A 15669-nucleotide genomic window follows, 5' to 3' on the forward strand; every position below is an offset into this window, starting at 1 on the left:
ATTTCTCAGGCACTGTAAGCCTGTTCCCTCACCTGTCACCTGAGGCTACACAACTACTACTGGCGCTAGTAGTAGTGATAACAGCTGCTTCAAAGAGTCTTTGTGAGGTTTCGATGAGAAAAAAATCAGTCAAGCATATCATCACATTGTGCCAAGAAATTAAGCACTCAGTAAATATTAAATGCTGCCATGGATATTATTAGTATTAGTATTAGTACAGAATTAAATTACACTTAAGAATTCTTTAGATTTCCTAGTCTTCCAGTGTTCTTTTGGAAACTACCCTCTAAGTTCTTATTGCATCATACTTAACTATGCTTCCTCTTTTAAAGGAAGCAATAATTTTTCAGTATTGGCTTGTCAGTTTCATTTTTTATATTTTTAATATAGCATGTTGTGTGATTAACATTAACTAAATTACTTGTAGCTCTCTATAAGTTATATATTTAATGTATAAAATGTATTAGTAATTTTGAAAGCCTGATAAAATCCTAACATTAGAGTGGGAATAAACATCTATTTCCTGTGAAGGAATAAGTTTTTGATACAGCTTTACATAATGTCAAAATGATACATGAACATTCTCATTATAGCTATAATTATATTTACTGAGTCACTTCAAACCATATAGTACTTTCTGTTCTGGCTTTTTGTTCTTTCATCCGAAAATGTACCAGCCAATCTGCATATTATTCATCCACATCCTCCTCAAGACCCATCAGCAGATAAGAATAATAACAGGAGAAGATTAAGGTTAAAAAGCACCAGCAGAGAAAGGACACAGACACCCAGCGGTATGGCACTAATTCAATACTATCTCATATCTGTTTATTATTCAGAGCAATGAAATCTCTCTCTGCAGGTTGTAAATTTCAAAGGATTATGAACTGATTCATTTAAAATATAAATGTCTGTTCTACAGGGATTATGAAAATCAAATTTTCTGCAAAACAGTTGCTCTAGGGCCCTAACAGAGATTTTCTGGATTAAATAGACAGTACCACAGAAATAAAGGACTTTCTACTTCTATTCTCAAAGGCTGAATAAGTTTAAATTACTGTTTTTTAAAAATAGCCCATATTTGATGGAGGAAGTTTCTGCCTGTAGACTTTACTAAAATTGAACTTAACCCATAATTTTTCATGTTTCATTTATGTCTGTTCTTTTTACATTGAGCCCTTTACAGATTGTTTTAGTATTTGCTATCTCCTCTTTAAACTCCTTGCTATCCGATATATTGTAGGTTAAAACTCCAACTCTTTGCGACCAGCAAAGCATTAGACAAATGTAGGTGGCTTTGATAGTTATTCCTTGAGTAATGGATTTGAGGCGTGTATGTGTAGATTTGTACACACACGCATTAGTCTGTCCTCCATCAAGCCCGGAATGTATCATGTACATATCTGTTAGCATAATTTCTCAAAAATGTAGGGTTCTTAAAATAAATAAATAAATAAAAAGAAAGAAAAAATGTAAGGTTCTTGGATATGTCATAATTCAGCTTGCTAGATTCAATGTGATTTTTATAAAATGGTAGACAGAAAAATTAATTCTGCAGTAATGATGCAGATGTTTAGGTGATCATTCTTGCCCATTTTCTTAAGGTGCTGAAGGAAAGAGCTTGCTTTAAGACTGGAGTTCAGTAAAATTGTAATTTAATAAGACCCTTTAAAAATTATATGGGTTTTAGAATTCCTTTTATTACATATTGTAAAACAAATGTCCCCGTGCAGATATCCAGGAATTATATGATGAACCTCCACGAAAATGCAGCTGAGTTCATCTTAAAACATTCTACCGAAAAACTCTACAATGTCACCTCTAACATGCTTTACAATATTGATACAGAAAAGTATACCCAATTAATACCAACCTTCAAAAATTAACTTTCGTAAACACTAAAAGAGTAACATAGTGGAAAATATTTATTCTAATAAAGACAGCTCTTCAGGAAATAACAGGAATGAAGATAAAGCGGCGACCCTCACCACTGCGTCCCAACAAAAAGCGGAGACGTTGGACCTCAGCACCCCAGCGCCCCAGGCTTCTGCTGAAGCAGGTTTGCATCTTCATTATGCCATAATTGTCAGTAATTAACAAGCTATAAATGTGTTAAATATTTCAAACCCTGTCATTTTGAAAATTTATGAGGCAGTCATTTGCTAAAATCTATCATTTTTTGTAAATCTCCTTTTAACCTCAATTTTATGTCAAACTTTAGTGGATGAAAGAGTATTTTTATTTTCAAGTTTTAATGCACTGGTTGTCCTGTCCAGAATGAAAGTTTCAAATTTTGAAGTTTTTCCATGATATTGTCACCCTCTCCTAAGATTATCTATTGTTGCATTCTTCAGCCCTCTTTCTAATGGAGATGGTTGGATTGTAGAGCATTGAGCCTATCAACGTATCTTGCCCAGCAGGTGTGTAGTACTTTTACAAAGGCAAATTGTTGTGGGGTTTTGGGGGGTTTTTTGCAAATTGTTTTTGAGCAAGGGAAAAAGGAAAATAAATTATAATTGTTTGTAGTTTGTCAGTCTTATTTATGCAATGTTGAAACCTTCATTAAAATGTTAAGCAATTAGTGTCTCTAGCATAAATCTGACTGTGTAGAAAAACTAATTAGATGTTTAGGTGATCATTCTTGCATTTATCTTGTTTGCTGCAATATTGTGATTACACAGTAATTTACATATTTTCCTAAGAAAACACACCAAATTATTCATTACAATTGATATGGAAATATTGGAGGTAAAACTACAAATTCCAAAAAAGTGTGTGGTAGTGAGATAATTAGAGTTTATTTGGTGTAAAAACACTCCTTTTACTTTGACTTTTTGACAGTTAATATGTTTGGCAATAGGTCATAAAAGTTGTTGAATTGCACAGTGAAGATTCTATTATGTTTTCCTCCACTATTTTTTACATATCCATGAACATAATGCAACACATTGGTTTTTGCAATCTTTTTCAACCTTTATTAAATCACCTACTTTGTTTACAAAGCACCTTCCATGTGCTTAGCACCCTGCAAAGGGGTTTGCTGCCCAAAAGAGGACAGCCCAGTGCCTCTGTTCATTTCACCTGCCCACCACATTCATTTCACATTTCACCAGGTCCCGCCACGTCCCCATGTAGGTGGTCAGATGAAGTAGATTCAGCCTGCCTTTGGCCATTTACTTAGACTCTGTCCCTGAATATATGCAAGCCTTATCCCTAATAGATTTTTTTCTAAGAAGTGTACACTTATTGTCCTTTTTTTATAGGCAGGTTCTGTTATATAGTGCTAGTCTTAGATTAAGAAACAGATGAATACAATTGTGATGAATATAATTTTATCTGTGCTCTCAATGCTAATTTTATTAAAGGTCTTATTTGTTGCTTGTGCTTTTGTAGTATAGGCTTTAAAGTTTCAAATCAGCAAATCTTAAATATCACTACGCTACTTTTCTTGTGATGATAAAAATATAATAGGATTCAAGAGTCAGGGATAAAATAACCGTGCCCACATTCTAGTTCTGCAGAACACAGATTTTAGTAAGATTTTCACCACTGACACAGTGCAGCAAAATTAAGTTTCAAGAAAAATAGACCAAGTTAGAAAAAATGCTCAACTCTTTTTTGGTGCGATTCTAAAAAAGAGTAAGCATGCTTTTAATGATATTCATTATATAGATTTGTCATTTCTAATTTGCCTGGATCGTAGTTATAAAATCTATCTCAATGTTGAGTATAAGACTATAATGTTTTTAAGTTTTGATAAAAATGTAACTCAGTGGTAGTATATAGTATTTTGAAAGAAAACAAATAATGCTGTGCAAAACAAAATTCATATCAAAACATTCTCTCCTAAAATTAAACAGAAAGGTTTTTTTTACCGGCAGAATTCACCAGTCACATTAACAAATATTTCTATAGATTTACTATTACTTGAAGAGTCTACTCAGATTAGTCTGTGAATTTTCCTGTTTTAATCAGCAGAATGGAGCAAAAAAGCTGTCAACCTTCCCATGGTTTCCTCCCCTCCATGATTTATAATCTAGACAATGCCCAGATACTTTGTTTAAAGAAACTCGTTAAGTACTCTGTCCTCCTGCAGTTAAAAAAGATATTAGTAAGTCAGCCCTTTTTAAGTTGGAAGATTTTCCCCCCTCTGCAATGTCAAGTTAATGAAGCTGTGCTATAAAGAACTTGCTGCAAGACAGGTGGTAATTATTTCAGACATAAATTGCTTGGCCAGTGTTTCAACTCAGATGGTGAGAAGTGCAGGTGAGTTGCCCATCGCTGTAGGCACTGATCTGTGGTTTAAATGTTGGCAGATTACAAGATGGTGGATAAATTGCCATCTTGACTTTTACATTATTTAATAAATCTTTGTTGCAACAACAAGAAATTTTAACCTGACTACCTGCCTGAAATAACACTTATGAAGCACTACTAATTTTTGTCATCTTTTCCAAATGTCAGATGAATGGATATTTCCCGAAAACGATGACCACATTTCCCATTTGGCACCCAGCAGACAGTCTCTGCTTCTGGATGACTCCTGCCGCACTTCACAGCTGTGGCTGGAAGCCAGCACGGAAAGTGAACGTGACCAACCGGCAGAGGAACCCCCGATTGTTCCAAAGGACATTTTCACCTTTTCATCAAGACCACGATCAGCGCCTCGTGGAAGGACTCAGAATATGTCCCCAGAGGGGTGCCCATTTATTTTGGACCTAAAAGAGGACACCAGTGTGACCCAAGTGGAGGATGACTTTCATAACAGTGACAGCAGTGAAGAGGTACACTGTTTGATGAGTGAAATAGTTTTAAAGCACAGTGGTTCCATTACCTCCAAGAAACAGTAAAACTAGTTGAAATAAAAGAGGGGAAATCAACTGCTATTTATAAAAATGCAGCAGATTGCAGTGTCACTCAACAATTGCCTCAGGTTGTTATGGTAACTCTAAATTGCTGCCTTTTTTTATTAACAGTCAGCCAATCTCATTTTTAATTATAGAAACCAGTTTTTGTTTTGTTTTCTGTCTTTTCATTTTAATCGTTGTCTCACAGAATGAGAAATAATATGCGGTTTAATTTTATGATTAGCGAAACCAGTAAAACATTGAGAACTCATTGTTCTTGATCTCTGGGGAAATGGTGTTACAGTTGCTAAGCATTCTGAATTGATGGTTTTCTGGCTTCCTTATTCCCTGACATCTTTTCACCTTAGACCTATTAGGACTCATTATTTTCCATATGGTCCCAGAATTTCAAGAGTTGTGCCAATTAAAGTTTAGATAATGAATCATGGATTACTTCTGGGACTTGCCTTGCAGGAGGTTTTTTGTTTGCAATTATTTAGAATACAAATGTATCTTATAAATTAGTAAATTTATTAAAAGTTTGTTTAAAAAACTTATTAAAAACCAAACTGAATATAGGTCTTAACATTTATTTAATAAGTAAACATGATGATAAACCTTTCTTCCTCATATGAAATGAATTTAACTGAATCTTTTTAGCTTTATTCTTAAATGTTAGATGTGAATATTTTCTAGGAAATGTTATTTAAAAAGCAGATTACAGTTAAGTTATGGTTTAGTAAAATTATACAACTCCCTTCTATGCAAAAAATATAGAAATAATTAGAAAAACTTGTGTATGTTTACAAAATTTTGTTTTAAAAATTATAACTGATCAAGAATCCCCCTTTGGACAGTGGGATGTGGGTGAAATCCATAGCTCCAGTTGAGAATATGGTGAGATTGTTCAGGCAGTAATTATGGTTTTTTGCAACTTTTAATGAGTTTCCGTAGCAAAGTGCATGGGGAGACCCTTTTTTTTATAACACCCTTGCTTCTGCATGTGATGAAACTATTAGTTATACCAAACATGAACCTACTACAAACTCCTTTCTGCATAAAATAGTACATTTGATAACACATTTTAAATGTCGCTGTGGACATCTTTGTTCCTTTCACTTTGACTAAGTTTAGGCTATAAAACTGTAAAATGGACATTTGTCTTCAACATCTAGTACTGCTCCCACTCCGGCAGTCAATTCTTCTGCGATATCAATTGGCTAATGTGATAAGTTAATGCATACCGTTTCATTAATGGGCTAGACCCATTCTCTTGTGCACAGCACCATCTGTCTTTCCTAACCCAACAGAATCGCTGTGGTGGTGGGGATTTCATGGCAGGTGGGAAAGGGTCGTTCTCTGGAAAACTTTTTAAGGGATGTGTGATGGGGAAACTGCCCTTTAAATAGCACCACGGGAGGATAAGCATTGAGATGAAGCAACAGAGCTGCACAGGAAAATGAAGAATATTAGTTCTGAATATTTAAATTTATTATTACTTCTATGACTTCCTTTTGCTACTAGCTACTCTACTTCTGGCATCCTTCAATGCTTATTATGCACACACGTACTTATTACCAGCTACATTAAATTGAAAAATAAATTGATCATGCATCACCCAAGCTCTGACTGGCATAGCTATTTGGTCACACCTGTGCCAAGACCATCAGAATGACCAGGGGCGTGTGGCTAGAGTCTACAGTGGGACCATCTCCTTGCTAACACCTGCCCTAGCAGCCAGAGAGAGAGAGAGACAGAAGCCTCGCCACACTATAGCAAGTTTTGGGGTTTGCTGTTAGAAGCAATAACAAGACAAAAACGAAAATACAAAAATATAGCCAACAAAAATGCCAGGCTCTATTTAAACAAGTTCTAGAATTTGTAATGATCTCTTCTTTATCAGATTGGTTTGTCTGGAGTTTTTGTTTTGTTTTGTTGGCAAATTCTTTTCCTGTAAGATTACTTCTCTCATTTACTAATTTTATAAGTCAATGGGAAATTGAATTACAAATTTAAAATAATTTATATATAGTCTTTGGGCAAAAATCAGTTTTGTTGATTCAGGTAACCTTACTACTACTTGCATTATTTTAGAATGTTGTAACCTTACAGTAACAAAATTATACTTAAAAAACCATAATGTTATGTCATAAATAATAATGGATGAATGAGTAATAATTACATGACTTGTTATGCTTGAAGTTTATAATTTGTAGTTAAAAGACTTAATTTGCTGTAAGACCATTGAGTATTTTTTAAGGGAAGTTAGATGTATTCAGTAGCATATAAATTAGGCAAAATTAAATCGTGTTATTATGATAGAGGAAAAGCACATTTGATAGTAAAGGCCAATTAAAATAAGCTTAAAGTGATACATTGTCTTTGTAATTTAAGTTGCTAAAATAATTAGTTCACATCTCAGATCCTCACTAATGTGAGAGCCTCAGAAGTATAAAATTTTTTGTATGCATTCTTGTCTTAGTCTTTGGTGTACTATATGTTTTATTCCTTAGGCAGTCATATATACTAATATTACTGATACTCAATTAATTTTGAAGCTGTACATCTTATTTGAAAAGCAAAGTGTGGAAATGTATTTTGTGGACAGCTGTACAATCAAGACTACCATGGAAGATGAATTACCTGAGGACAGCTATTGAGACAGCGCCATCCACGCTCTTGTAACGTCTGAAAGAAGACAAGCACGTTACTGCTATTGTCTCCATACCTTGTGCCCTCATTCTCAGTGTGGCTTCTAAGTATATGCATCTGGTTTGCAACTTGAAATAGTTAGCTCTATATTAATATTTTATTACTCCCCTAATTTAATTTCTTATTTAGCAATACTGTCACTTTCCCCCAAACTCTGGCTGTGTATCACTAAAGCAGATATTTTCAAGGACAGGTAATTTGTCTTGTATAACAGTCCAAATTGGAACATTTGAGCCAAAAATTACCCACATTTGGACATGAATTTTGTGTACTGACTACTTATAGTGTTCAGATTAGCTAGGAAGCTTTCTCCATCTGACTTTTCGGAAGCCTAAAGGACAAAATTACAAACAGATTAAAAGCACCATTTTAGTCCTTCCTCTCAGCTTTACTGGCATTGTTGCTTTCAAGGTATTTTTTTAGCATGCCGTAATTAAGCTATTTCATTTTATTTTTTCCCTGATAGCATGTATTTCTGGGTTATACTATAAACCATTCACCCCTACACACTTAACTGATGGTTTTGAATTACTTTCTCACACACAACCACACGCACAGTAGAAAGGATTTCTGGTCCACATGAAGCTGCTTATATTTCTGTGTAGCCTTTAAAAACTTTTAAATGTCAATTTACCTAATTTTTCGGACCATAAGACATACCGAGGTTTTAGAGGAGGAAAATAGGAAAAAAATTTTAGAAGCAAAAAGTGTGGTAAAATATTTAATAACATAAATACCATAATATCCCCCCCCGCCCCAGCAAGCCAGGGAAGCTACATTCGGACTATAAGATGCACCCCCATTCTCCTCCCAAATTTGGGGCAAAGGTGCATCTTATAGTCCAAAAAATATGGTATGTGTTAGAAAAAATATAGGAGGACTCTATTTTTAATATATTGCCTGACACTTTTATTCCTTTATATTATGAATTACAACATAACATACTATCTAAACCTACCAGGCAAATGTAATATTATTCTGTGTGAATAATTCTTTTGGGCAGTTCACATCTACCTGTCTTCATTGTTATCTTTTGAAGCTCTGTTCTTTGAAAAAGTCTCAGGCCCCTTGGCTATGACTTGGGTCTTCATTGTTGTAGGCAAATAAAGGCTATAAAACTCTTGTCTGCCGAGAATAGCATTCTACAGCTTCTGCCAAAAGATAAACATCTTGCCCTGACTAGTGTGGCTCAGCTGGTTGGCTATTGTCCCACAAAGGGAAAAGTTACCGGTTCAATTCCCAGCCAGGGCACATGCCTGGGCTGCAGGTTCGGTCCTTGGTTGGAACATGTAGCAGAAGCAACCGATCGATGTTTCTATCACCATCAATGTTTCTCTCTATTTCTTCTACCCTCCCCACTCTCTAAAAATAAATAAATCTTTAAAAATAAAGATAAGATAAACCTTTAAGAAATAATAATAAAAATAAAAGACACCTTGTAGACAAATATGTGGTGTGGATAGTTTTCACAAGAAATCTTTAAAGTGTTATTAGTTAAAAGAACATGAAATTTAACTTAGAGAAAAATATGTTTTTGTATTGAACAGTCAAAGAAGTATCATCATCTTTCTCAAATATTCACATGATGATGTTTGCCCATCCCATACAGTCCCTGTAACTTCTATGATTTTTGCATGAGGCATCACTGGCTACAGGTTAAAGATGTTCACAAAAACAATTCACCCAGCCTCTTAATATCAGGCGTGGGGCAGGTTAGTTACTTGTTAGAAAGCCACATCTTCCTTTCATTTTATTTGTTTATAAACAAGTAAAATGCATTATAAGACACTACTATCCAGAGAAAACTGTGTTACTTTTATAGTTTCCCATTAAATCAAGAGGTTGAAGTAGATATACTTCTTGGGGATGATTTTTAGTAAGGACATTTAAGATATACTTGAATGGTCAATCTTGCTATCATTAAAGAGATGATTTTTTCATTCTGTTATGACTAATATCTTTAGCTATATTTATGCAAATAACTGTGCTCTTTGGTTGTCATTGGAAATATGTACGTATATCATCTCTATTGTCTGCTAGCCCAACTAAAAGGTGCTGTCAGTTCACACGTTTAGTCATGAAAACATTGGACAAAGAGAAACCCCTGCTGACTCGATCTAAATTACAAAGTCAATACTGCCATCCAAGTGTGTTTGGAATATTGCAGATGTGTTTTGTTACAGAACTTTTAAGAATGTTACGTAAGACATTATTCACGGTGGACTGAATTAAAACATCAATTGGAATATAAATAAATACAATCATCCACTTTTACAAAGGCTGAAACAGGGTTCTATCCTGACTCACTCAACATTAAAGTTGTGAGACAAAAAGCCGAAGTCCCATCTGCTCCAAGTAGCTGGCCCTCAAGAGTCATTAAAATTATCTTTTAAAATTGAAGCTCAGCAAGAGCAATCCATTTTGTGTATCCACAACTTGTCCAAATGCCCATCTGCATGTCCTTGTAAGAAATGTAGTTCAACAGAGGAAGCGCTGGCTCCTTGGGGAAATCATTCTCGTCCTCAGCGTACATATGCCGCGCTACAGTTAATCAGGCAAACTCTATTGATGTTCCTGGCGCTGGGGTGTGATTGAATATTTAACAAACAAATGCTTCTGATCCCAGAAGACAAACAGTTCAAGAGATTTGGGACTTTTAAAAAAATAGATTAAGTTAAATCAAAATCATTTTGTGTTTGTTCTTCTGAAAAACAGATGAACAGATGACTGGGATGTGAAAATGGCTTGACAATTTCTTTACTATTCTGACAAATGATACGCAATTGCTGTACAGGTTTTCAGCAGCTAAATCATAAACCAAAGGGGAAAAGTGGTTGTTTTTCAATCAGATCATAGTAAGCTAACTTCTTATGCATATAACAAATGTATGTTATATAGAGAAAATTAATCTACAAAACATATTGAGCCCAAATGCATTACATATGTAAGATCAATAAACATTGCCTATACCTATACCATCTGTTTTACTAAGGCAAAAGCATTACTAAATAAGAGGAATAGGTTTGTGCCAGTGCACCACTCCCAGTCAACATTACACTATTTTTTATTCTCCATTTATTCCCTCTCTAAAGGAGAGGCTGACCCAAGTTAAATCAAGACACTAGTCTCATATATCAACTTGCCTTTCTCATTTATCCTAATTCTCCCATCAGAATCTGGGATAAACCGATTTGGTGGTTCTGGGGCAGCCAAAGTAAACTAGCCCTTTGTACCCTGTCCGCATTCTCTAGTTACTTCACTTTTCCATGTATTTAAAATAGCATGGAAACATACCATTCAGAAATACAATATAACCGAGATAATGCTCACCAGGGAACACAGCTAAACCTGTCCATTTCCTGGTCCATCTCCACTTCTTAGCCTATCACATTAGAAAAAGTGTGAGATGAATGTCCGTATACATACTCATGAATATTTCTGTGTATATAATCACTGCTCATGCCAAGCAAAAAGAAATTTTTTATCTGAGTAAACTACTAGAAGGAAGAAAAAACTCTAGTCTGACCCACCAGACTTCCTAAAGTGTTTTTTAAATGATGTAACAAACATCTAGTTTTCCATGCATTCCTCAAAATTCTCATAATAGTACACCTGAAACTTTTAAAATTACATTTACTACCTTCTACCTTATGAAATTGTTACCTTTGTAGGTATCTCTCTCTCTGCTGTTAGAGTCTATTTCTCTTGAGGGCAGTGTTCCTGTTCTTTTTCCTGTGGATCCTATGCAGTACTCACAACATCCCTTGCACGTAGCAGGAGTTTAGTAAAGATTTTTTGAACTAATGTTTATTGCAAAAGCTCTTAACTTCTGCTTTTGTCATATATAAGATGGAATCCCAGATTGGTACAGAGATTTGGGCCCAAAGAGTCGTAATTATACCTTTTTCACTTATCCACCTATTTTCAAGTCCAATATGTTTTAAGCCCACAATATGTTTTTATTATGAAAATATTATGGAAATTAATATGTTGGGGGTCTTTTGGTCACAGAAATCCCCCTGACAATTGTGTATAACAATTATAGGAAATTAAACTTGAGGTTTTTTTTAAGTTTGGAGAAGACAGAACACTGTCTAGTAGCCAGACTAAATTTAAAACCAAATCTATCCGAGTTGCACCCATACCTTCTCAGAACTAAGACTTGGAAGATACTGATATTCTCCACTTACCTTCTCCAAACAAGACTAAACTCATATCTTTTTACCTTTATGAAACAAAAGTGGCAAGAGTCACCCCTCCGTTCTCTGGTACTTTGGGGCAGTAGGCATTGTTTAGGTCTCTGGCACTCTCCCGTTCTTTGCGTGTAGGCCGCATTCTTCACCCATACGAATTCCCTCAGGGTCAGCAGACTGGTAGTGAAGGACAGCTCACCAGGAAGGGGCAGCAGAGAGGGTTGTCCCGTGCCTGCAGTGCTGTTGGAAGTGCAAAAATATTCTTGCCCTTCTTATGTGGATTGACACCCACGCACCACCTTCTTCTCTTTACCCTATCTGGGACTCTGGAAAATTAGTTTCTCTATCATTTATAAAGAAATATAGGTATCAGAAGATAAAGCCAGCATAGACAAAGAAAATGTAGGCCCAGAATGAGTACCAAGAGAAATATTCATAAAAGATCCTTGGACACTCTGCAGTTTCTTTACCCACACATTCTTTACTACAGATAGGCAAGCTATTTCCTAGGGGAGGTTGTAAGACCTGAGTGGACCTTTCCTGAGAGCCCCATTGTCTGCTAAATCCCGCATACTTCCTGCAAGAAGGGAAAATTAGAACGTGACAGGATTAGGGACCTCAGATTCCATGTGAGAACTTCCCAGAGTCACAAAATACAACATATTCTGCCTCCTACAGAACTCGCAAGTCAGCTGGCCTCCCCATCATCACCATCACTGCCTCAACACAGCCTCCTCGGTGTTTCTGGCTTTTACAGTTTGGTGTCTCCTAATTGGCTTCCCTTTCTACTATCTCCATAAAACACTCTAGACATCCCACAAACAATATTGACACAAACTCATCCCCCATGCCTTCTATTTTGTGCCATTGTGGCATCCCTCTGCCTCATATCACCCTACAACTCCTTGCTGCCTTCAGGAAAAAGTCCTTGGATGGCTGGGTTTAAATTCTAGCCTACCATTATATTCCCAGCATCTGTGGTGCCTGGAGCAATACTTAGCCATATCTTGGCTATTGTAAATAATGCTGCAATGAACATATGGTTACACGTGTCTTTTTAATTTAGTGTTTTGGGTTTATTCAAATAAATACCTAGAAGTGGAATTCCTGGGTCCTTCTTTGTATCTTGTTATAGCCTTTGTTTTAAAGTCTAATTGTCTGATGTAAGGATTGCTACCCCAGCTATTTTCTCCTGTTTCCATTTTCATGAAATATCTTTCTCCATCCCTTTACTTCCAGTCTGTATGTATCTTTTGATCTGAAGTGAGTTTCTTATAGGCAACCACTCTGTGTCTTTTGACTGAAGCGTTTAATCCATTTACGTTTAAAGTAATGGTTGATGGACATGTAGTTATTGACATTCTATTCATACGTCTTTTTTTCTTCTTCTTAAAGAAGACCCTTTGACATTTCATGTAATACTGGTTTGGTGGTTATAAACTCCTTTAGCTTTTTATTGTCTGGGAACTCACATATTTTATTATACAATAAAATAAATGTATAAATTTTGGTTTATTCATAGAATATATGAACTTATTAAGAACTGTACTCAGTAACTTACCACACATTTTGTCTCAAAATGATTTTCACTTTGTTCCCCTTTGTAGGATAACCACTGCGTCCAGGGTTCTCCTGGTCCAATAACTCAGTTCACCTTAGAGACCACGCTGGGGAAGGCTGCAAGGCGGACAAGTAAAGGATGTCTAGAAAGTGCCTACACAGAAGCAGGAGTGTCAGAAAGCCAGAATCCCTTGGCGAAGCACATAGATATAAACACCTTTCAAACAAGTTTGGTGCCTGGAGCATGGCTTTCTCCCCCTGGAAGAAGGAGTGAGCCCTCTCAGAAAACTCCAGAATCCATTATCAAAACAAAGGACCCACCGACCCATCAAGCGCCAGCTTCAGTAAACAAAAGCCCCACAAAGGAAGTCTCAGAGAAGTTGAAGCCCATTCCTGAAGCATCGGTAAGTGGTTTTACTGTGGTTTGCGATGCACACAGTGCATCCTGCTGTGTCCTGTTCAGTTCCACTCTGCGCACATTTTCAGCAGGATCTATTTTTCATCCTTTGGGTGATCAGTAAAGTATTTTCTTTTCTATTCAGATATGTTTTAGCTCAGTAACAGCAGCTGTTAAAGAGTATTGCACATCCGAACAATAATAGAATGCCTCATGTTTTTAATGAGAAAGATAATTATCATAATAGTTATGTTTTATTTCCCAGTTACTTCTCATTATTTTAGTTATCACTGTTTGCAAATTATAAATGAAGATCTTATTTCTGAGCCAAAGGCTTGCCAGTAAAATTGACAGATTTTCAATAACAATCTACATTAGGAGCCATAAAAACATCATTATTCTATTCACTTGTGGTCTCTTTGCAGCAGTTCCCCAAGTAATAAACGATATGAGTGAAGGTTAACAGTAAAGCAGAGTCATTGAATAAATCCCTAGGCTAGTTTGGTGGCTGTATTCACGTCCATCAGACTGATTTTTTTCTTCCTGTGTTAGTACTCTTCTTCCTTCAGTTCCCCTACAGCTGCACTTAGAAACCAGAGGCTATGCAGGACAAATAATACTTACATTCCATTTGTTAAATGTTAAAGATTGTCTTTATTTGTCATGTCCTAAGTATATTCTGTATGTGTCACAATGTAAGGCTTTGATTCAATTATGTTCTAAGCAAGTCAGCGTGGATTGTTACCTAGAAAGGTAATAAACATGTACATCATCAGCAACAAAATAGAAATAGCTAATATTTATTTAATATTTACCACATGCAAGTCCTTGTACCAAGCCTTCTTCCGTGAAGTATTTCACTTAATCCTCACAGTAACTCCGAGAGGCAGAGACTGTCAGCATCCCCATCGTTCAGAGGAGGAAACTGCGGTTCTGGACACTTACGCAGTTTGTTCAAGGACAACAGTTAGTTTGGGAGTCAAAACTTGAACCTAGATTTTCTGCATCCAGAACTACTGCTGTGTCCACCATACCTTTCTGCACAAGCATGTGCTGAGTGATAATGGTATCTCTTTAAGAGACATCCAAAGATAAATGTGTTTTCCTCTTTTGGTTTCTCGTGCTTGTGTGCGTATGTGTGTGCATGTAAGAAAATAGTAGATCACTTCACCTAATGAAAATGGATTTGTCTTATGGTGATCAAAGATAAAAGTGGTCAATAATATTTTTAAATATTTTATTTTAAATATTATTTTTGAAAATATTTCTAAAACAAATGTTCCGCCTGTCATTTTTAATAATAATTGGAATACAACTAATAAACTAACCTTATAGATGTATAGATTTAGTCTACAATGCCAGGCTGCCAAAAACAGAACCAAAGCCAGTCAGGGAGAAGCATTCCACTCCATTTTCACCCTAATTTCTTTGTCACCACCTTCCATTAGGTAGAATTTGTCATCTTCTATATCCAAAGATTGTTTATTCTCTTTTTTTCTTTAATCTCCCTGTAGAAATAAACCCAGAACATCAAAATCAGCTTATGAGCTTCAGGCACGAATGGTCTTAAAGTACCTGGCCACTCAGCTAAGCCCACTTCCTGGAAGAACAGTGCCCCCTGCAACACCTGCAAGTGGTGAAAGGCGCAAAGGAGAGAGCAGGGGACTTCTCCCTCACCCATTCTCTTCATTTAAGAAGCTTTTAGGATAAGACAGTTTCCAGAAAACATCTCCATTACTTCAGGAGACACTTCTTACAGCTGCACACTTCAGACTTCACAGCACAAGCCTGACCTGGGCCCGGTCTGCACAGCAGCCCTCTGAGCTGTTACTAGTCCATTTTACAGCTAAGGAGACTGCCAGAGCAATGACTTCAGACAGAGGAAAGGGAGAGGAGCTTTGTCTTTGACGAGGGGATAGAGGCACTAAAGCATTGCTTCACATCCGTGCAGAGAGGTTTG

General features: G+C 36.2%; 1 protein-coding gene across 7 annotated transcripts in view; it reads left to right on the forward strand.

Annotated features, from left to right (window-relative positions):
* Positions 1–15669, forward strand: part of CFAP20DC (CFAP20 domain containing) — a 228669-nt gene that overhangs the window by 144181 nt on the left and 68819 nt on the right. For 4 of the 7 annotated variants that reach the window (XM_053930177.1, XM_045192383.2, XM_045192384.3 and 1 more), the window contains 4 exons: positions 678–794; positions 1940–2059; positions 4465–4784; positions 13360–13716. In XM_053930177.1, coding sequence (XP_053786152.1) covers positions 678–794; positions 1940–2059; positions 4465–4784; positions 13360–13716 — 914 coding nt within the window. Of the gene's footprint in view, positions 1–677; positions 795–1733; positions 1808–1939; positions 2060–2354; positions 2421–4464; positions 4785–13359; positions 13717–15223; positions 15282–15669 lie in introns of those variants that run through there. The other 3 variants (XM_045192385.2, XM_024556710.3, XM_053930179.1) reach the window with 3 other exon arrangements.

This window comes from Desmodus rotundus, chromosome 8, assembly GCF_022682495.2.
Source record: "Desmodus rotundus isolate HL8 chromosome 8, HLdesRot8A.1, whole genome shotgun sequence".
NCBI classification, from domain to species: Eukaryota; Metazoa; Chordata; class Mammalia; order Chiroptera; family Phyllostomidae; genus Desmodus; species Desmodus rotundus.